This window comes from Rhineura floridana, chromosome 18 (genome assembly GCF_030035675.1).
Source record: "Rhineura floridana isolate rRhiFlo1 chromosome 18, rRhiFlo1.hap2, whole genome shotgun sequence".
NCBI classification, from domain to species: Eukaryota; Metazoa; Chordata; class Lepidosauria; order Squamata; family Rhineuridae; genus Rhineura; species Rhineura floridana.
Window position 1 is genome coordinate 4,905,545 of NC_084497.1, and position 21,883 is coordinate 4,927,427.

The 21,883-nt window shown below is 48.4% G+C and overlaps 1 protein-coding gene across 1 annotated transcript; it reads left to right on the forward strand.

Annotated features, from left to right (window-relative positions):
- The first annotated feature begins 2,913 nt into the window (after positions 1–2,913).
- Positions 2,914–21,733, forward strand: PWWP3A (PWWP domain containing 3A, DNA repair factor). The gene is made up of 14 exons (XM_061601273.1): positions 2,914–3,146; positions 6,325–6,454; positions 7,351–7,427; positions 8,904–8,974; positions 10,851–11,807; positions 13,029–13,139; positions 13,601–13,671; positions 15,481–15,560; positions 15,851–15,911; positions 16,082–16,157; positions 17,355–17,405; positions 18,767–19,197; positions 19,739–19,827; positions 20,764–21,733. Exons 2-14 carry the CDS (start codon positions 6,398–6,400, stop codon positions 20,852–20,854), a joined length of 2,223 nt encoding a protein of 740 aa, XP_061457257.1. The 5' UTR covers positions 2,914–3,146; positions 6,325–6,397; the 3' UTR covers positions 20,855–21,733.
- Positions 21,734–21,883: the final 150 nt, after the last annotated feature.

The following is a 21,883-nucleotide window of genomic DNA, read 5'->3' on the forward strand; positions in this document are numbered from 1 at the left end:
TCCTCCCAGCAGAAGCCCAGGCCGGCAAACAAAAGCACTAAAAACACTTTAAAACATCATAAAAACAGACATTAAAATACATTAAAACAAAACGTCTTTAAAAACATTTTTTTAAAAAGCTTCCAAGACATCTTTAAAAAAGAAAAAGGTTAAAAATGTATTGTTTTAAAAGAAAAAAAGGTTAAAAAACATATTAAAAAGCAATTCCAACACAGAGGCAGACTGGGATAAGTTCTCAGCTTAAAAGGCTTGTTGAAAGAGGAAGGTCTTCAATAGGTGCCAAAAATAACAGAGATGGCCCATGTCTAATATTTAATTTGTCAAAGGGGCTGCCATAAATTCTGTTCTGCTGGTTATCACGGTTCTCCCTCTTTTTTTCGTTAGTTCTTCTGAAAAATTACATATTTCCCCCCATTATATCTTATGCTGGTGTATAATTTATTTAATGTATACAGCAGCAGCTGATTACAAAACAATTATGCAATTTTTGATGTGACTTTTTTTAAAAAAAAAATTACATTGTCGCCGACAGCCACGAATGCATGCAAAGAACGGGAGCCTGACGAGACGAACTTGCGGATTATCCCAGAATTCGATACCAAATTCGATTTTGCGAATATTCTTACACCATCTCTACCCAGAGTTCAGTAAATGGGGCAACCACCACATGAGATGACTTGAGGCCACCACGTTCATGCGCCAAGACCTTCTTTCCTAAAACAAATGGCTGTAAGGCTGAGTATGTAGCAGATTTTCCAAAGCTGCCTGCCTACTTTAGAACCTCTTATGAATCCACCCCTGCTCCCACTCCTCTTGACAGTTTTGTGCTTAAACTGTTCCGCATGATTTCTTGCACTCACTTGTTATCTGGGGTAGAACAACTATATGTGCATAATCGATCTACCCTAGCTTTCCCCAACCTGATGCCTTCCAGATGCTTTGGACTGCAACTCGGGGGGGAAACCAGGTTGAAGAATGCTGATCTATGCTCCAAGGCACACTTTAAAAAAATGTAATTAAAACTGCAAAAGATCAGGGCACTGAATATTAGTGGTCCAGTGCATACAGATGCCTGTAGCTGGATCATCATGGATCTATTTTCTGTAGGGTTCTGTTTGGAAAGAGATGACTGCTGCTGATCCTTCTCAGCTCAGTTTGTAAGAGACCACGCGCATGAGAATTGTGCCACGCTCTCATGCGTCTTAGCAAGGGCACCTAATTCCACCCAAGAAACATTAGAGGAGTTTTAGAAGGACAATGTTTTAAATTTTAGCATCCTCTTGTCTGGGTGGCAGGATTTAGAGGGTGCACAGCCCAAGCAGGGGAAGATTTCCAGCTCTCTGTCCATGCGTGCATGCTTGCATGAATTGCCTTCATGCATGCATGCTTGCATGCACACCAAAATGCCCGCATTTGGAGGGGTGGATGCATAGCTCAACATCTGTGGACAAGCCCTTAACAGGATATGAACGGAAGAGGTGTTCATTTTGTGGGTAATATTGTTTCAGTTCCAAATACTTAAGATTTAGTTATAATAGGGCCAGGGCGTTTTTTGTGACAGTACGCATTGGTACAGAGTACCAGCATCTCTTTTTTTTGCCCCCCATGGCAGCCATTTTGTGCTGGCACCCACAGACGTTTTATCAAAATATGAGTACCGGCACCGCATTTTTTACCAAAAAAGTAAAAACCCCACCCCATTTTTATCTGAAGTATAGCCAAACAGACAATCTTTTTTATTGTGTCATGGTTTTAACCACAATGTGTGTGCATGTATCTGAGTAACTGGGGGGAGGGGGGGAAGAATGAAAGACTCCCGTAAGCTGAAGACGCACACACACACACGACTGCCTGTTGGCTCTCTGCATGAATCCTTGCTCTTCCTTCTGCTTAGCCTCTATCTGTTGCATTTCCACCACCAGGTGAAATTTGGATTGTTTGATTCACACCCCACATTCCTGATAGTCATGCAGCAGAGTGACCCTACTTGTCAAAAGGAGGCTGCCTGCCGCATCTCTGCATGGTTGCTTTGTTCTGAAAAATGCTAAGGTAGGAGGTACAGACACCCCTGAGGGCTTTCAGGCTTAAGTTTGCCATCAGTCTTTAGTCAGGGGGGAAATGTGGCTGTTATCAGATGTTTTGGAAACGCAGGTGGGTATGGACCTGTTCCTGACATTACTTTTTCCGTGTTGGGGTTAGGCATCTCTGTGTATTGTTGTTATTATATTATTATATTAATAATAATGTGTATATAAAGGATAATGCCCATGCTTGTTTCTACTGTTTCAGCTCACCGGGAAAGAATAAGGGGGTAAAAAATTTCCTTAGGAGAAACAACGCAGCAAGATGATTTTTAAAAAATGACATGAAGTGGGTGGTAAGAGGCGGTGTCCATGAAGAAATGACGACAGAGCAGAACGGCGTTTCTGATTGGCTAAACGTCCCCCGCCCTCCTCAACGCCCTCTCAAGGAAGGCCGTTAAAAATGCCTCGAGCACGGAGGGGGGGGGCAAGCGCGCGCGCAAGAGGGGAGTTGAGGGGCGGGGCTGGGGAAAGAAAGGCTGGCGCGCGAATGACGTCTCATTCTTCATTCTGATTGGCGGGAGGAGGGAGGCGAGGAAAATTCCTCACAAACAAGCAGCCACCATGGCGACTTCTAAACTCCTCCCCCAGCGTTCTGATTGGCCCTCCCTCCTCTCGCGCGAGCCGAAGGTTTTGGGGGCCCAGAGAGGGAGACGGAGATGAATCCCTCAAGCGGATTGGCCCTATTTTTTAAAAAAAAATGTGGGCGGAGCTTCCAAAAGGAGTAGGAAGAGTCAGGAGGGAGGGGCGTGGCCAAAGTTGGCCCTCAGCGACAACGGCCGAAAAGCAGAACGAGGCGAGGCCTGAACCGTGACAGAGGGGAGGGGAGGGGAAGGGGAAGGGGCGTGGCCAACTGGCAGGGCTCGGCAACAACTAGAGAAGGAATAAGGTGAGCCGAGAAGAGGGCGTGGCCCCAACTGGAGAGGGGGCGCGGCCAGAGCTTGTCACCCGCGCATCACGGACTAAAAGGGCGGGGAAAGGAGTGCGCGGCGCCCTCACCGAGAGTCCGACGTTCCCCTGGTGTGGCTGGTTCGAATCCCGCCTCCCTTCCTCTCCCGACTTGAGGTATTTAATTTTTATATATATACACAGCAGAGAGAGAGCGAGAGCGCAGGCAAACTTTTTTTGTGGGGCTTTTGTTCTCCCCTTTACTTGAGTGGGGGGAGGGAAAAGACGTCATTATCCCATAATATGCTTTCACCAGGGTTCCCCCCCCAACGCACACCCTTCTCCTAATACAGACTTGTGGGTTGCCCAGGTATCTTCCTCCCCCCGCCCCAGGCAGGAGGTGGGGGTGCTCAAATCCCCTCCCTGTTTAATATTTGGGGAGGGGGGCTGTGGTTGCTTGGGGCCTTCCTCTCCTCTTTTTCGGGGGGCAGTGGTTGTCTGTCCCCCCTTTTTGGGGAGAGGGGCTCGCACCTTCCACACACACCCAAATAATTTGGCCCACTTGCTATTAACAAGGGAGGAGGTCAGTTCACTTCTCTATGGGGTGGGTGGGTTGCACCCCCCCTACACTTGGTTGCACCCCCCCTACACTTCTTTTTGATCCACGTGTTGCCCCTCTTTATCTCAATTCTCCCCCTCCCCAATCCTGCTTCATATATATATATATATATATATATGTATACAAATATCAAATTTTACTCCCTCCTTTTTGTTCAGTGTGGGGGTTCCCTTTGGGGGAGTTATACTTTCCTTATTACTACCAACCCCCCCTCCCAATATTTCACCCATTTGTGTTGCCATGGAGGCTTAGTTTGAGTCATTTCTCTTTTTTTGACAGTGGGGGGGGGAGATAGGTGGATTCACTTTTGTTGGTAAGGCTTTTGGGGGGGTCTTATTCTTCCCTCGTTTTATGCATGTGGGGGGGTTGTTCCCCATATGAAGAAACTGGGGGGTTGCACTCTATTTTCTACACATTAGGGATGGAACGATCTGGCAATTTCAGTTCTCTTAGTTTCTTGGTTTTCTAATGTTAAATGCAGCAATCTGCGATTTTTTTTTTTAAATCCTCATGAAAGTTCTCCACCATATTATTATTATTATTATTATTTAATTAATTTATTAGTCGCCCATCTGGCTGGTTGTCCAGCCACTCTGGGCAACGTACAAGATAAAACAGTACATTAGAACATTAAAATTTAAAACCATAACAGTAAGAAACTTAACCCACCCGAAAAGCCTGCCTGAAGAGCCAGGTCTTCAAGGCCCGGCGGAAGCTCATCATCGAAGGGGCATGGCGGAGGTCATTTGGGAGAGAGTTCCACAGGGTGGGGGCCACTATTGAAAAAGCCCTCTCTCTAGTCCTCACCAGTCTAGCTGTTTTAACCAGTGGGATCAAGAGAAGGTCTTCTGAGGCTGATCTTGTTGAGCGGCATCCCTGACGATGCTGGAGGCGCTCCTTCAGATAGACTGGGCTAAAACCGTGTAGGGTTTTAAAGGTCAAAACCAACACCTTGAATTGGGCCCGGAAAACAACCGGTAGCCAGTGCAACTCCTTCAGAACTGGAGTGATGTGATCTTGCCGGCGGCTGCCTTTAATCAGACGAGCCGCCGCATTCTGTACCAGTTGCAGCTTCCGGACCGTTTTCAAGGGTAATTTGTAGTGCAAATTACTCCAAATAAACACATTTTTGTAGGCAAATTCGACAAAGGTACAAACCATTTTTCATTATGCCTTTTTGCTTGTTGTTTTCACTCATATGTTCACTTTTATGCACATTTTCCCCTAATATAAGCATTTTTGTAAATATCATTTAGTTGGCAAACTGCATCCCAAAATTATAATAAATGGAAATTTCGAAGGATGGCTGTGTGTCGGGTCTCATATTGCTTCGGAAAGCGCGGATTTGATAAATTCTGCTTGAAATGAGAACTGAATCGAAATTCTCACCCATCTCTACTATGCATCTGACATCACCTTTTGCTTTCCCTGTCTTTTGATCTTGGGTGGGGAATGGTTGGCCCTCCTTTTTTTAAAAAAAATGGGGGTCCCTTGACCCCCTGTCATCAGGGGGAGGAAATGGCTTCTCCCTTTTGATCAGCTCTTCCTTGCGCCTTAATATACTTCATATTTGCACTGCTGATCTGCTAATCTTGTCAGTGGTTTGGCTCTAGAATTTGAATTTCTAAAAACAGGAGGGTTATTAAGCATAAATCAGGGGTTCCCAAACGGTGGTCTGTGGACTGACCTTCTCCCACGTGGTTCGTGCCTGTTAATTCTTAGAAAACCGTAATACAAGATTCAATATAGAAAGTAAAAGAGGCAATAAATAGACTTAAAAGCCACCCAGCATCTAGAACAGGGCATTGCAATTGCTACAGCAGGCAGAAAAAAGATTAAGCAGGGTCTGGTGTAGCAGTTAAGGTGCTGGACTACGACCTGGGAGACCAGAGTTCGAATCCCCACGCACCCATGAAGCTCACTGGGTGACCTTGGGCCAGTCACTGCCTCTCAGCCTCAGAGGAAGGCAATGGAGGTCCCTTTTGCTTGCAGAACGGATGCTCTGCCGTTGAGCTACGGCCTTTCCCTAGCTTTTTAATTTAATGCAATCAAATTAAAGGGCAAATTAATAAATAATAATACAACGTGACTGAGGGATTAAAGTGAGGAATTTTGTGCTCATCCGTAATGCTCTGTAACAAATTGATGATAATATCCCATCCTGAATTCCTGGCATTGTTTCTATCAATTCGGCACAACTAACGTAAGGCCATGAATTTGAGTGGGTCTGCTCTGAAGCAGAACTTACAAAATGTAAATGTACTGCCTTCAAGTTGATCCCGACTTATGGCGACCCTACGAATAGGGATTTCATGGTAAGCGGTATTCAGAGGGGGTTTCCCATGGCCTCCCTCTGAGGCTAGTCCTCCCCAGCTGGCTAGGGCCTGCTCAGCTTGCCACAGCTGCACAAGCCGGCCCCTTCCTTGTCCGCTACTGCCAGCTGGGGGCAACTGGGCTCCTTGGGACTCTGCAGCTTGCCCACGGCTGCACAGGTGGCAGGGCACGTAACCCCTGAGCCACTCGCTGTGGGGGTAATCTTTAGCTGGCCCTTGACACCCAGGAGACATGATGAACTTGCAGATTCTGGACTCCCAGCCAGGCTTTCCTCCGCACTGTGCAATACCAGCTGTGAACTAGAACTTAGCTGGATGCAAATCCTTGAGAGGAAGAGTAAGATAAAACTGTTCTGGTTCGCGACAATCAATCATTCTCCCACTGAACATTTTGTCTTCAAAGATCCATGAACCCTGGAGGGCCACCCCTTTCACCTTGGAGCCTTCCTTGACTGCCCGCTCCATGAACAGTAGCCATGACCGAGGCAGAATACGTCCTTTGCAAGTGGAAGAAGCACTTCTGGCCAGCAAAGGTGATGGGGTTTAACAGCTCTCCCCCCCCCCGGACTCTTGGGGATGCTGTTCCGGTTTGTTTGGTTTTTTTCGGGGTTGGCAATGGTGAGTGGTAAAGTGCAACGGCCTCCTCTCGGAGATATTTGGGATAAAATTGCAAAACAAACTGACAAATAACAGGGACAATCTGGCTTTTGTGTTTTGCCCGTGTGGATTTGTGAAGGCAATCAGAGGAACAGAGGGAGCTGCTGTACAGTGAGTCAGAGCGTGTGTCCATCTAGTCTCTGCCAACCTACACTGACTGGCAGAGGCTCGCCAGGATTCCAACCAGGGGATGTTCCCAGCCTTTCCTGGAGATGCTGGGGATTGAAACTGGGATCTTCTGCATGCAAAGCCGTTGCCCTGCCACTGTGTTAGGGTCCTTAAAAATAAAGTAAAATTCTAGTCCTCATGGTTCTGAGTGAAGGGCTGATTTAAACAGGAACCAAGGAAGCTGCCTTGGACTGAGTCAGTGTGCATCAAGCTCAGAATTGTCGACAGTGGCTCGCCAGGTTTTCACGCAGAGGATCTTCCCATCCCTCCCTGGAAATGCAGGGGATTTGAACCTGGGACTCCTGCATGCAAATCAGGTGCACTGCCACAAAGAATGTGTAAGAATCTGCATGCAGCCAAGCCGTGCTGACAAACTGTGACCACGGCAGGAGATGGAGGGCGGTAGCTTTTCCTATTTTTTTCTTTGTGTTTATTACTCCCCTTCTCCCCCCCCCCAATTGACTGTGGTGAGAGGGAGGTAACTCTGCACACTGGAGTATTTCAGGGGACCTATTTGGAGGTGTGTTGGGGAAAGAAGGCGGCGTAGGATCCTCTGGGTCCTTGGCTTCCCCCACCAATTGATCTTATTCAAACTCCCTGCCAGGTTTTGTCTAGAAGCCGGAGAAGATCGCCGGACAAGCTGGCCACCCTTCGGGTTCAAATCATGTGTGAGAACAAACAGTTAAGTTCCGTTACGGGCCTCTCCATTAAACCAGAACTGTCACTAGAAGCTAAAACGATGAAACTGAGGTTATCATACTTTGGACACATCATGAGAAGACAGGATTCACTAGAAAAGACAATAATGCTGGGAAAAACAGAAGGGAGTAGAAAAAGAGGAAGGCCAAACAAGAGATGGGTTGATTCCATAAAGGAAGCCGCAGACCTGAACTTACAAGATCTGAACAGGGTGGCTCATGACAGATTCTCTTGGAGGTCGCTGATTCATAGGGTCGCCATAAGTCAAAACTGACTTGAAGGCACATAACAACAACAGGCTTCTGCAGCGCTACCTGTTTGCAAAGCCTCTTCCCTTGCAGGTTTGACTCTGGCCTCCCAAATATATCTACAGGAGGGCCACGTTCCCTCACGGGCAGCCTCCTGGGGGCCGCGTTCCACTGGTGGGTGGAGCCAGAGGCAAAAATAGGCCAAGCAATGAAGGTGGCTCTTGCCTTGTGTACAGAAGACTGCATTTCAGCCCTCTATAAATAGGATAAATAGTGTCCTGGGTTGGGGGCCCTGCTGCCGTCCCCCACAAGGACCCATGCATGTGTGTGTGCAAAGAATTATTGCAAGCACAGACTATATGTGAGAATTCTCATCTGCAGGTACTCCTTGGGATAAGCAGCTTACGCCTCTGTTTTATTCTGAGCCCAGCCGTGCTCCGCTGGATTTTTACCCAGCTCAAATGATATTGAAAGTTGAAATGGGAAAAGCAGCATGCTTTAAAGCTCACTGAAGGAAAATCACATTTGTAGTTAGCACCCGAGCACCCTGCGGGGTGGGGGGAAGGTTACATACGTTTGCTTTTTGCCACCGTAGGTCGCTGCAGACAATACCTTAAAAAACCCACAGCCACGGAGCTCAGCTTTGCGCCGTCCCCCAGATCGCCCACCCCGAAGTCCAGCCTTGCATGCAAGAGTTAGGAGTTTCTATATGTACACACACCTGCTTAGCCCCCACCCGGGCAGGACATTATTGCAGTTGAAGGACATGTTATAAGTACTCGTGGGGGTGCATGGCGTGGAGTGGTCAGGGGGGGCAGCCTGTTCGAGAGTCCCAAGGGCCAAACAGAGTCCTGGAGAGGCACATTTGGCCCCCAGGGCTAAGGTTTCCACACCCCTGGGTTGTGTGTGAGCGGCCTTCCTTAGGTAGGTGTCCAGGAGAGAGCTATTTACAACCCTGCGTCTAAGCAGGCATCTGTTTTAGGGTGGGTAATGGAAGCTGTTGTCATTTCTCTTTAAACAACTGGGAATCAGAAACTTTGCCGGTGACTGCAAGCGATTCAGCAGGCCAGCAGCAGATCTAGATTTGATTATGTAGCATCTGATTTCTCAACAACAAAAACCAAAGCCGGTTACTGTTAATAGTATAGCTTGGTTGCAAAGAAGGACCAGGTTGTTATTTTTTTCTGACTGCTTTCTCTTGTTTTGAAAGGGTAAACGTACGCTGTGCCAATATTAAACCTTTGAATGAGGAGAACATCAACAGCATTGCCTCTCAGTTAGGTGAGATTTGCTTTTAAAAATCTGTGTGGGTGTATGTGAGCGTTTGCCGGGAAAAGGGAGAGAATGTTTATGCCACCTGTTCTGCTGAAGTCTCTCCGAGTACAGCGTGGATACTTTTTGACATTCTCCCTCCTAACCGGCACAGAGGAAGTGTGGTGCAGTGGTTAGTGTTGGACGGAGACCTGGCTTTGAATTCCGCACTCAGCCGTAAACCTCCCTGGGTGACCTTGGGGGCTAGCCACTGCCTCTCAGCTTAACCTGCCTCACAGGGTTGTTGCAGGAATTAAATGAGCAGGGGGAGAATCGTGTCCACCACCTTGAGCTCTTGGAGAAAAAGTGGGATATAAATGCAATGAATAAATGAAATATTCTCTGTGGAGTCAGTCCTGCTCCGTAGGAGCTTTGTGCTATGAGAGTCCTCGTCCGCACAGCTTTGCCTGTTCTTTGGAGTCGGGCAAACCATCTTAGGGACACCGGAAGCTGGCTTGTACCCAGTCAGAGTTCAGGATCGTCTACACTGACTGGCAGCCACTCCCCAGAGTTTTGCGCAAAGCCTGTTTGCCAGCCTTACCTAGAAATGCCAGGGAGTGAACCTGGGACCTCTTGTGCACAGCACAAGTGCGGTGCCACTGAGCGATTGGCCTTCCCTGCAAACCCCAAAAATGAATCCCAGTCTCCACAATTCTGGATTGAGAGCTAATTGAAATTGTAACCTACAAAGCTGCCTTATGTTGAGTCAGACTATCGGTCTGTCTAGCGCTCGCTTTCGTTTGCGATGACTGGCAGCTGATCTCCAGGTTTTCAGAAAAGGAGTCTTGCATTGCTCCAACCACTGAACTACAGCCCTTCCCTGGATTTTTTAAAAAATCCTATTTCTTTTATTACAGGTACATACTGCTTTTTATTGGTGGTGCCAAAAAGCATTCAGAAAATTTAAAACTGCAAATCCAGTAAAGTGCCAGTCATAAAACAGCACAAGGACTAAAAGGGGAAAAAACACAAGGCCACCAATCTCTGTAGCAGAGATAATTTTACTTTTGCATGTTCTTTTTTTTGGATTTTAATTTATTTAACTTCTGGGTTTTTTTTCCTGTTCAGTCACTTGGAGACATAATAACAGTACATAATGAGTTGTATTCAGCGCAGTTCTACTCAGAGTAGACCCATTGAAATGAATGAACCTAAGTTAGTCGTGTGTAGGAAAGTCAGTGAGTCTGAGTAAGGCTAGCATTAAATACCACCCAGTGAAAATAAATTTCAGCCAAGGTCATATCATCTAATAACAGAGCCACTCACACAAAAAAAATCCCCATGGAACAAAAAATGCAATCTAATTTCCACTGAGGAGTACTTCTGCAGTTAAAGTGATAAAAATATTAACGATGTTCCAATGTTTTTAAAGGCCTGGGGAAGTTCAAAAGGTTTTGCCTGGTACTGAAAGCATAGCGAATTAGGCACTGGGCAGTATTCTGGGGGGGCAGGAGGGACACCACTGGGACCCACCACCAAGGGGATGGGCCGTCGATCCTTTAGACGCAGCCCAGCGGAAGAGCTATTGTGGGTGGAATGGAGCTAATTATTATTATTATTATTATTACATTTGCATGCCGCCCCAGAGCCAAAGCTTTCTGGGCGGTTTACAACAATTAAAAACAAATATACAAATTTAAAAACACATTTTTTAAAAAAAAACATTTAAAAATGGCTGCAGGTCCTCGCCAAACCACTGAAGAGAAGGCCAGAAACTCCCCTCCATTTCAGATTTGTAGCCCACCCTTTCCCCGCAAGGACTTCAGGGGGACATACACAGTGGATGATTGGCAGGAGAGTTGGTGGCAAATACTATTTTATGAGTCTTTTAGATGTGTCTCGACAGATCAGAGCCAGAGAAGGAAAAGCCGCAATGCTGTGGAGGAGCTGATATATCGGCGTGCCCTGAGGGAGGCTCTGAATATTTTGCGTCGAGGTGTCCCACGCAAAGGTGGCTCCCCTTCCAAAGGGAGAAAAGGCAAAACATCAGCCCAGAATGACCCCCAGGTAGGGGATTTGCCGTCGTTTACAGCTAGCTGGCAGCGGCCTCTCTCTCAAAAAGGTCTGCAGGAGGTTGAAAGTGGGGAGGAGACTAGCGAGTCCAACCCCCTGGTGCAGGTTGCGGTGACTGAAGGGGAGCATCTCCTCAGTTCCAAGGGATCTCCCAGCTCTAAGCGGTCTTCATCAAAATTGCCACACCTTTCGGGCACCAGGGAGGCGGCTGGTGCCTTTTCAGAAGTGGAAATGCCCGTCACGCCACCAGAAGAGCAGAAATTGTTATCCCAGCCCGGTGCAGATGCGAAATCGCTGTGTTCCTTAAAGGAGGCTGAAGGGAGGCACCATCAAGTTCGGGGCAAGTCTGGCAGGGAGAGCAGTTTCCCATTGCCGGCTAGAGCAAGTACCCCGGCTCCCGCTTCTCGCAAAAGCTGCCCCAGGTTAACACCCCCGGGCAGGAGATTGGGCATGAAGCCTACGCTGCGGAGGAGCCTGCTGGGCTGTCCCGTTGAATGCATTTCAACCAAACTGGCGAGGGGCCTCTCAGAGGAAGGAGGGACCCCCCCGAGGAAATACATCAAAGCCTCCAATGGCAGCAGGTACTCGGAGGGCCTGGAAGGAACTCGCCAGAAACGAACCTGTGCGGCTTCGTGCCTCTCCCAGGAAAGGCAAGGGAGGACTCGTAGGGAGGACTCGAAATCAGGCCCCTCTCCTGACGGGTTCGTTTTGGAAGGTCAGGAAGAGGAAAATCAAAGCACGCGTGTCAACGTGAACCAGTTCCAGCTTCAGGATTCTGAAGATGAAGAAGGTATTTTGCATGCTTGTGGGGTGGGCAGAGGGTGTCTTTACCTCTGGGTCATGGAAAGTCTGCACCTTTAAAACTCGGCAAGAAGCTCCAGTGGTTTTTGTAGGAGAGGGTTGTGGTTTTGCTCCTGCTCCTGCTCCCTCCTCTTCCAGTAAACTCTTCTCAAGGGTCTGCGTCTGCGTTGGACGTGCTTTTTAATATGTTGTTAAACCTTTTTTTAAAAAAAACATCTTTTTTAACCTTTTTTTCTTTTTTTAAGACATCGTCCAAGCTTTTTAAAAAAATGTTTTTAAAGATCTTTTGTTTTAATGTATTTTAAAGTCTGTTTTTATGATGCTTTAAAGTGTTTTTAGTATGGCGCCCTGGGCTCCTGCTGGGAGGAAGGATATACATATATAATGGCAAACTCAAGTGGTCGAGTGGTTGGGGAGCAAGCTCTCTGGGACCAGGATGGGTTCCATGGATAAGGCACAGCTAAAGAAGGTGGGCGAGGGCCAAGAGGCAGAATAGTGGGATTGCATTGATTTTTTTTTAAAAAAAAATATTCACAGCATTTCCACCCCACCCTTTAACCAACCCCCCCCCCAAAAAAGATCCAAGTGGCTTACAGAAAAAGTTCCAAGACAGTCCTTCTGCCTCTAAATCTTAAAGAAGACACGACACAGGAGGAAAAAGGAATGGGGAGGGAGGAGGAGAAAAGCAAGCTCTTCAAGGTACAGCCGATGCCGGGGGCAGTTCTGGCTGTCTTGCCCTTGACTGAAGGAGGGATCCTTCCCCTGAGGGTGCTCTTCTCTCCTCTCCCCCACCCCCCTTCCAGATCAGATCCAGGAGTAGAGATGGCAACAACATCCAGGCCCAGGAAGGCACAGCAGCTCCTGCCCCGCAGTTCTTCCCTCAGATAGCTGATTTGGCCTTCTCTTTGCATGCCGCGTGTGTGTATGAGAGAGAGAGAGCGGTGTGGGGTACCTTTGGCTCTCCAGATGTTGCTGAACTACAGCCCCCATCGTCCCTGGCTATTAGCCGGGCTCTCTGGGGCTGATGAAAGGTGTCGTTCAGAAACATCTAGAGGGCCGAAGGTTTCCCACCACCACCAGTTTGGCATATTGTAACGTAAAATTAGTTCTCGCCCTCTCTCCACCACCACCCCATGCGCTGTTGCCGTGTTGTTTTTAAAGAAGAGATTCCAGTGCTGAAACAAGTTCATGCTTTTCCTCTGATCAACAGGACTAGAACCTCCCTCTTCTGTGCAGCTCAGCCCCGTAGGAGCAGACAATCCGAGCCCAGGTTCGAGGGACGACGAGGACGAAGAGTTACCCAGTATCCTCTTGCATCAAGGTGAGGCGCGTTACCCACTTCGGTATACACCCTTGATGCTGCCCTGGTGTCCAGCATATTTTTGAGCCCAGTTTTAAATGCTTGTTTTAGCCTTTGGATGCTAGTTTGCTTGATTCTTCATTATATTAAACTCTGGGGGAGAAACCCTGCAGAGCCGCTGCCTGTCCGTGCAGGCAGCACTAAGCTAGACGGACCAACGGTCTGACTCCGTACATAAGCCGCTTTTTATGTTCCCATGTCCCTACCCATATATTGGGTGGGTGAGAGAAGACCAATCAAACCCCCTTTGGACGTCCCACCCCGGGGAAACCCTCGCTTGCGCGTTCGCAGAGCCGGACGCAACTTCTGCGGTGCATGTCTCTTCCCCCCCCCTTCCCAAAAAGCCAGTGGGCCTTGATCTTGAAAGTATCTGCAGGGGTTGCAGCCCCCCGACTGCCCTGTCTTTCTGATTGTGCGTTTAGAACCTTGTTCCATTGAAGCCGGGATGCTGGTGTGGTGCAAGCTGCCAAGATACCCTTACTGGCCGGCTGTGGTAAGAGTGACAAATGACACCCTAATTTTATTGCCTTTTAGGGAGGGGGGTGTCCCATCTCGCCCCCCCCCCGGGAGACACGGACAGGGGATTTCCGGTACTCATATGTTCAACAAAGTTCTCCAAGCCGTTTACGTAGTAGGCTCGGGCAACAGTCAAAGCCACGCATGGGGAAACCCGTAGCCCTCCAGCTGTTGCTGGACTCTGACTCCCATCGTCCCTGACCACTGACCATGCCGGCTGGTGCTGATGGGTTTTGGAGTCCAACATCCTCTGGAGGCCCGCAAAAGTTCCCCACCCCTGGCCAAAGCAAAGAAGAAATCTTTATTGTTCAAAGCCATAGGCCACCACAATTGAACAAATATAAGAAAATACAGAATATATATTTAAAAACAGATCATATTACAAGAAAACAGAATTCTTCAGCATAAAATGGAAGAGCAGCGGTACAATTCAAATAAAATGTCCTCTCCTGGGAGATACCTTAACCCACCCCATATCTAAATACACAGATGCTACCGTCAGGATGGTGCAGGGGCACAGCCCCCACATCCCGCATGGTGTTTTAGATAGCCAGCTCTTACTTTTCCTGCAGCTAAAGCAAATTTTGCCACCTGATTAGTAATAAATATGTCATTGCCTGCTAACAAGACACAGATCTGCTCCAGGGGAGTTCAAAAAGCTTCTGCCACAGCAAGGCTTAAGGAGTCCTTATGAGCCTGGGGGCCACATTCCTTCCCGAGCAACCTTCCGGGGTCCGCATGCCAGTGCGTGGGCAGGGCCCAAGGCAAATGTGTGTGGGGAACTAGGGATGTGACGCTCAATCTTTGTAGAGTAGGCTGCATTCCAGCCACACGGAAATCAAGAGATTTCTGCACCCACGTGCGCACATGCTTCTCTCCATCCAGGTGGGCGAGAGGCGTTATCACACTTCAAGGACCCATTCCTGTCTCCCGTGAAGCAAGCTCCAGGAGAGGGTGGGGTCTAGGGCGGAGAGGACCAGACTGGTGAAAAGCAGATCTACCAATTTTTAAAAATAAAAATTTAGCTGGCCACCCCTGGGAAATGCATATCCTGTCTAGCTAGATGGAGTGACTCCCCTATGAGGAACGGTTGCAGCGTGTGGGGGCTTTTTAGTCTGAAGAAAGGGCAAGTCGGAGGCAACACGCTATAAAGTGATTCACGGCATGGAGTAAGTGTATAGAGAAGTTTTTTCTCCCTCTCTCCTAACACTAGAACCCGGGGGCATCTGACGAAGTGGAATGTTGGCAGATTCAGGAGAGAGAAAAAGGAAGGACTTCTTTGCAGGGCGCACAGTTAAACTCTTTGTAGAAAGCAGTGACGGTCACCAGCTTGGATGGCCTTTAAAAGAGGATTAGACGAATACATGGAGGAGAATAAGGCATCCTCAGATGTCAGGAAACGCACCGGCAAAGCAGTAGCGAGCAGGATTGAACCCCTGGGTTCAATCCTGCTCTTGGCAAGGGTCTGTTTCACTGACGCATCAGCTGATTGTCCGGTGGCCGTGGTTTGCGAGGCGAATGGCCTCATGGGCCAAATTGAACCCCCTGGCGGGCCAAGATTGGGCTGGGGGCTCCCCACCCCCGAGGTAGATAGACATTTTGGACAGTCTGACAGAACTCTGGATGCGCAAGTGTGCATTCAGGTTTTCATTCTGTTAATTGCTTGAAGTACCTTGCGAACCATACTCTCTCTTGAGACGATCAGGGTGATTTGGGTTTGGATTCCTGCCTCCCTCGCTGTGCCAAGCGGTTGCAGCTGTCAGGTTTTCTTTTGTCTTCCCTGAAGGTGAAAAGGGTGCAACGCAAAGCCAAGAAAGCCAACGTCGTCATCATAGAGAAATGCGTGGAGGACAAAAAAGCCAAAGGGTAAATAAGCGCAATCAGATAACAATCTGGTGATGTCTCCTTGCCATTGGCTGAGCTGCTCTGACACCTGGAATGTTCATGGGCAGTTCTCTACAAACCGCTCCTTCAGACACCAGGCCTCCCTCTCAAAAACGTGATGTACTTTTGTGCTGTTTTCTCAGCGGGGGATCTCTGCTGATGGAGATTTGAATACAGAAGCAATTTTCCCCATGGCTGAATCAACCGTTGAATTTTTTTGGCTTGGTGATTGATGCCACTTGTTCTCCCGCCCCCCATCTCTTTTCATGCAGTTTCTCCACCTCGCTCAGAAACCTGAAACACTTTGATTGCGAAGAGAAGCAAACGCTGATCGTAAGTTTAAAAACGGCGAGATGTGAGCTTCTTTTCGGGGAAGGGGGAGGGCACGGCCCCTGCTGTGATCCTTGAAGGGTTTCCTCTCTGCTCGTTTCGCGTTGTTCGGTCCCACAAGAGGGGGAGCTGAGTTCATTGTTCGTTTCCATGTTTCACCCCCCCCCAATAAGGAAAAAGCCAGAGAGGACCACAGCCTTGAAATCACCTGGTGCATCAATTTGATAGCGGACTACAGAATCCGAGTAGGTAAGCGAAAGGGCCTCTGCTATTTTTGTTTTGGTGGGCGCTCCTCTCGTCGGCGAGATACACAACAGATAGGAAAGGGATTCTAGTTCTAATTTGCTACACGGGAGGCTCGGGGACCTGCCGTGGTCTTTGCCCTTGCGCCACAGGTGAAAGAGACAAACCAAAGGCAAGATGGAGCAGGAAGGAGAGTTGGACGGTGTGGTCAGCATCCCTAACAGGTATCAGCTTCCAAGAAGGAAGATCGGCAGGCGAGCAAAGGACAGGTGCAAGCCTTAGGAACCTGGAGGGACTCCTTTCTTACCTCCCTTCAGGCACGCAATCCCAGTTCGAGGTGCCTTCCCACAGTTCCAAAGGCGGCCCTCCTGGCCTTGCTGTCTGGCCCTTGGGACTCTCCCCGGGCCACGTCGCTTACTGGCCCTGCTTGGCACCCGCCTTGAGTGTTTTGGGAAGGTCCCCTCAAACTCTGATCGCACCTCTCGCTTAGACAGCAGTGTGTGTGTGTAGAAACTAGCCTACTGTACAGAGGACAAAATTTATATTTCTTCTTCTTCCCATTTTTGCCGTGTTGTCCACGGAAGGTGGCCCGGAAGGGAAGGTGGCCCTTGGGCTGACGAAAGGTTCCCCACTCCTGGTTTAGAAGTTGGGTGACACAGTGGGGGAGTTGGCTCTCCTCAATGATTCCCTCCCCCCTTATTTCTTCTCCTGAACTGACTCCTTCCAGTCCTGGTTTCCTTTTTCAGTCTGTTGCCCCCGCCCCCACCCCACTTGCCTTCGGCTCTCTGCCAAATAGTAATAGATCTTCCATGGAGCCCGGAGGTGGGACAGCCTTCCCGCAAAGTAATGGGGGTTCGTGGGGCTTACAAACATCACTGATAAAAGCCAGTCATTGCCTTCACTCTTGCAGTCTAAAAGGGTGTGACACAAAAGGAAAAAGCTCTGGGAGGGAAGAGGAAAAAATCAGGCTCTAGTGCGCTCGTTCACTCTCTCTCTCTCCTCCTGCTATATAGCCTGGTGGAACTGGCTGGTGATAAAGGGGCAATGCACAAACAGGCTCATATGTAACCTCTTTATTCTTGGTTTATATTCATGCTCAGCTTCTCTTTGGAAGGAACAAAGCCTCAGAGGCAGGTTGCAGCTTGAAATCTCTCCACCCCAAAGACGGAATTTAATTGAGAAACTTTTCTCTCTCCCCTCAAGGTTGTCATTCATTCATGGGCTCCTTCTTGGAGTACTGCGTCGATGATATGAGTGAGTATTTATAAACTACGCCCACCCCTTAGAGATGAAGCACTTTACCTGAATCCTTGCTCCCAACTCAAATCCTGGTTCTTGAGGGCATAAGAAGAGCCTGGCTGCTGGATCAGACAAGCAGGACACAATCTCAAAACTATAGACCTGCGTGCAAATGCAATTCAGCTGGCTTTGAGGAGACTGGAATTTAACACAGAAAATGCATTTACTTGTACCACGGATAAAGCCACCATTAAGAGCTATTATGTGTATTGTTATAAATAAACTATTCATCATCGTCATCATCATCATTCTGAAGAAGCCTGTGGCAAGATTGGGAGCCTGTTCCTCTTACTCAGTTCCCCAAAATAGTTCTCTCCTGCTTCTGGAAGGCCAACAGCAGCCGACGCTGACAATCCCGTTTAGGTGCATTCTGCTTTGGCGGTGGAGACTAACCCAGGAAATGGGTTGCTCCTCCCACTTGGAGGCGGGGCTATGCTTTGTGCTTGGCGATCTTCGGTGGGAGGAGATTTCCCTCCCCCCCCCCTTCATCGCTTCAAGGCAATGGCGCTCCTGCAAGGCTCCAGGTCTTGTGAACTTTTGTTTTAATCGTGCTAATTTATCCGGGATTCTAAATGTTGACATGTCGGTATCGAGATGCGGCATACGTTTCAGATGCTTGGCTTTCAGGAGAATTTGTGTGCTGCCCTGTCAGACAGGTTCACGGCGGGTAACGCAGGGAAGGGCCACAGCTCAGAGGCAGAGCACCTGTTCTGCATGCAGAAGGCCCAGGTTCGGTTTCCGGCAGTGTCACCAGGCAGGGCAAGGAGAGGCCCTGTCAGTACTGACAATTCCGAACTAGGCGGACCGATGCTCTGTTTCAGTAGAAGGCAGCTTCCTATGTGGAAAGAAAAATGCAGATTTAAAAAGTGACCTTCTACCTGCTTGGGTTGAGTCAATAGCAGAGATATTAACCCTGCGGTCCCCAACAACGATGCCTTCAGACACCACCCTCCCCTTGGTGCGTGCCAAGGCTCCCTGCCCCTCCCAATTATTATTATTTTTTAAAAGACAGGTGCTTTTTGGCAGGGATGTTCACTTTGTTCTTCGTTCTGGGTGGTATGGGTGCCTTGCCTCTTTCGGGGTGGGGTTCTGAGCGCTTCCAGTTTCTGAAACAGGTATTTGCGTGTGTGTGTATGTAAAGGTACCTCTAGACTTTTTTTGGGCTCTCTGTGCTAGTCCAGTTCTGAGAAGTATGTTTTGCTGGAGAGGGAACGCAATAACGTGTCAGTTATATTTGGGGGGGGCGGAGGGAGACTTCCTCTGTGCCTTCCTGCAGCGTAAGGAGACCGTGACATTCTCGTCTCCTTTTCCCTGAGGCTACCCGGTTCGGAGAGAGGTCCTCCCTGACCTGTCCCAGATGACCTTTCCGAAGACGGAGGAGACGGACCTCAGCGAGTCGCTATCGGAGGCGACCCCCACTAAGCCCCTCCGGAAAGTCCTCCCTGACCGGACGCGGGCGGCCCGGGACAAGGCCAACGCCCGCATCGTCGAGTTCATCGTCAAGGCCAAGGGGGCAGATGAGCACCTCCGCTCCATCCTGAGGAGCAAGAAGCCGTCGCACTGGCTGAGGGAATTCTTTGCCGCCCGGCCGTACTTGACCTGCACGGAGACGTACCTAGAGGACGACGCTCAGCAGGACCTTGTGCTCAGCTACCTGCACGGGGTTTACCAAGAGGTCAGCGCCGGACTGTTGCCCGAAATAAACGGAGACAAAATCAAATTCGTCTTGGATGTCTTGTTCCCTGAGGTAAAAGAAAAACAATCCTGTAAGGAGTTGGAACGGCGGGAAGCTTCCTTATACCGTTGAGCCGTCTAACTCAGGGTTGCCAACACTGACTGGCAGCGGCTGTCCAGGATTTCGGGCAAGGGAGCCTTTCCTATCCTGACCTGGAGATGCCATCGGGGACTGGATCTGGGACTCTTTGCAGGCAAAGCATGTGCTATGCCACTAGGCTGTGGGTCTTCCCTTGAAGATAGTGAGGATTCTAGTCCTCATGATTATGAAAAAAGAGCTGGTTTTAAAGAGGAAGCTGCCTTATACAGAGTCAGACCATTGGTCCCTCTGGCTCACTATTGTCTGCACTGACTGGCAGCAGCTCTCCGGGATTTCAGACAGGGTTCTCTCCCAGCCCGACCTGGAGATGCCATTGGGGATTAAACCTGGGACCTTCCACGTTCCACCACTGAGCTGCAGCCCTTCCCCCCCTCCTCCATTCTAGGGGTGTTCCTCCATTAATCTGGCAGCCACGGTCACTAAAGTGTGGCATTTGTTTTCTCTTCACCCCCAGGCCATCATATACGCCATTTCAGCTGTGGACCACATTGATTATAAGAAGGCTGAAGAGAAATACATGAGGGGGCCCTTGGTGAGCCGAAGGTATCTACTTTAATTTCATAGAATCATAGAGTTGGAAGTGTCCTGTAAGGCCATCTAGTCCAACCCCCTGCTCAATGCAGGAATCCAACTTAAAGCATCCTGGACAGGTGACTGTCCAGCTGCCTCATGAATGCCTCCAGGGTTGGAGAGCCCACCACCTCTTGAGGTCATTGGTTCCATTGTCGTACCGCTGTGACGGTTAAGAAATTTGTCCTGAAGTTCAGCTGAAATCTGGCTTTGAGGCAGCTTATGAAAGAGAGTTGTGAAGACTCTCTGCTGTGCCCAAATATTGCAAGGTGGTGGTGGTGGAAATGGAGGCATGGCCAGTTTATTTATACCCTGCATGCATTTTCCACAAAGACATCTGTGCTCAAGGCTTTGTTCAGGTAAACAACCGCCAGTCTAAAGACAGTAGCCTCGAGCCGTCGTAAGAAGCACACCAACATCACCCTGTTCACCATGATTACTTTGTTCCCCACTCTGGGACTGAAAATGTTCAGCGAAGAGCAGGCTACACATAACCATAAATAAATAAATGGAACATATCCCTCAAATAAAAATAGATCAACAGTTTCATGCCCTCCCTGTTCACAACAGTAAAGAGAACCCCATGGCAGCTTGATCAGGCCAAAGGGGACTCATTTAGTCCTCCATCCTCACGGGGGCCGTCTGGATGCCTCAACTGGGAAGAAACCCGCAAGCCGGGCCTTGCACCGACTGCTGTTTGGCCCGTAGATGTTGCCAACCCTTGCCTGTGTGATTTCAAATTTCTGCGTACTTTGTATGATTTCGAGCGCCGTTGCTGGTGGTCTTGGAGATGGGGAGGGGGGCTTTCCAGACCCTGGCTGGCTGCTGTCAGTCCTGTCTATTTTGTTTTCCATCCGGGACCTTAGATTCTGCCCCCCCCAACCCTTATTGTTTACCTTTATTTTTCAGGGAGAGAGAAATATTCGAAGAAGAAATTCTCGAGAAGAAGAGGAAGTGGAATCTGCAGAGCAAGAGGCCGTCTCTGGAAGCTAGCCAGTGACTCCGTTCCCCAGGCCGCCCGGAACCTGTGCGTGTTTCTGTAAAATGAGGTGGGAAGCACTTATTTTGTATAACACATAAGAAACTTTATTTTTTAAAACATATATATATATATATATATATATATATATATATATATATATATATATATTTCATATATGCTGCAGTAAGTGGATGCCATTGCTGAACCCACTACACATACGCTGTTTTTTTGGGATGATTAGAGTTGAGCAATAATCAGTACTGGTTTGAGGGTTTGTTTACCCCATGGTGTAAACCAGCCTTTACCATCCTGGTGCCATCCAAATGTTTTGGACTGCAGCTGCCATTGCTCTGTGATGCGGACACCGCTGGGAGATGTAATCCAGAACAGCCCGCACCAGGCTGGTGGCTGCGTGTATGGCTTCTGCCTGCCTGAAACTGGCATGGGAGGTTTGACGAGTCCCCAAATCTTTTTTTAACCAGAAAGAAAAGTTAAAGTGAATGTGTGCATCATGAAAACAAACCCTTCTCTCTTCACTCCCCCTTGTTCAAATTGCCTTCAGCTTCACTAGATCCCGAATGGTATTTGTCGAAAACACTCTGCTGTATATTCTGCTACTGAAAATGAATTGCCTGGCCCTTTTGCAAAACTTGGAGTATATAACTTTGCCTTCACCCACCAGAGCCAGAAATTGCCTCTGTTCAGATTTCAACCTCTACTTCTGTAATGATTGTTTTTTGGGGGGGAAATCTGGTAAACACAAGTGTGATTAATTTGCTGGAACTGAAACTACTCTTATTAATTATAATCCATTGTTCTATCTATTATCTGTAGTCTTCTCTTTTGTGAATTTTTTTTTACTTGAACAATAAACTGCCTTCCCAACTGGTACCATCACAGTCTGGTTTCTTGATTTGTGTCCTGCGGAAGAATTGTGAAACAAGAGTGTGTAACCATAGATATGTTATCTCAATAGTTTTTATCTTGGTTGAAGTTTCTGGTTAGGGTTTTTTTTTTTTTTTTGAAAAATGAGGTGCTAGGGATATG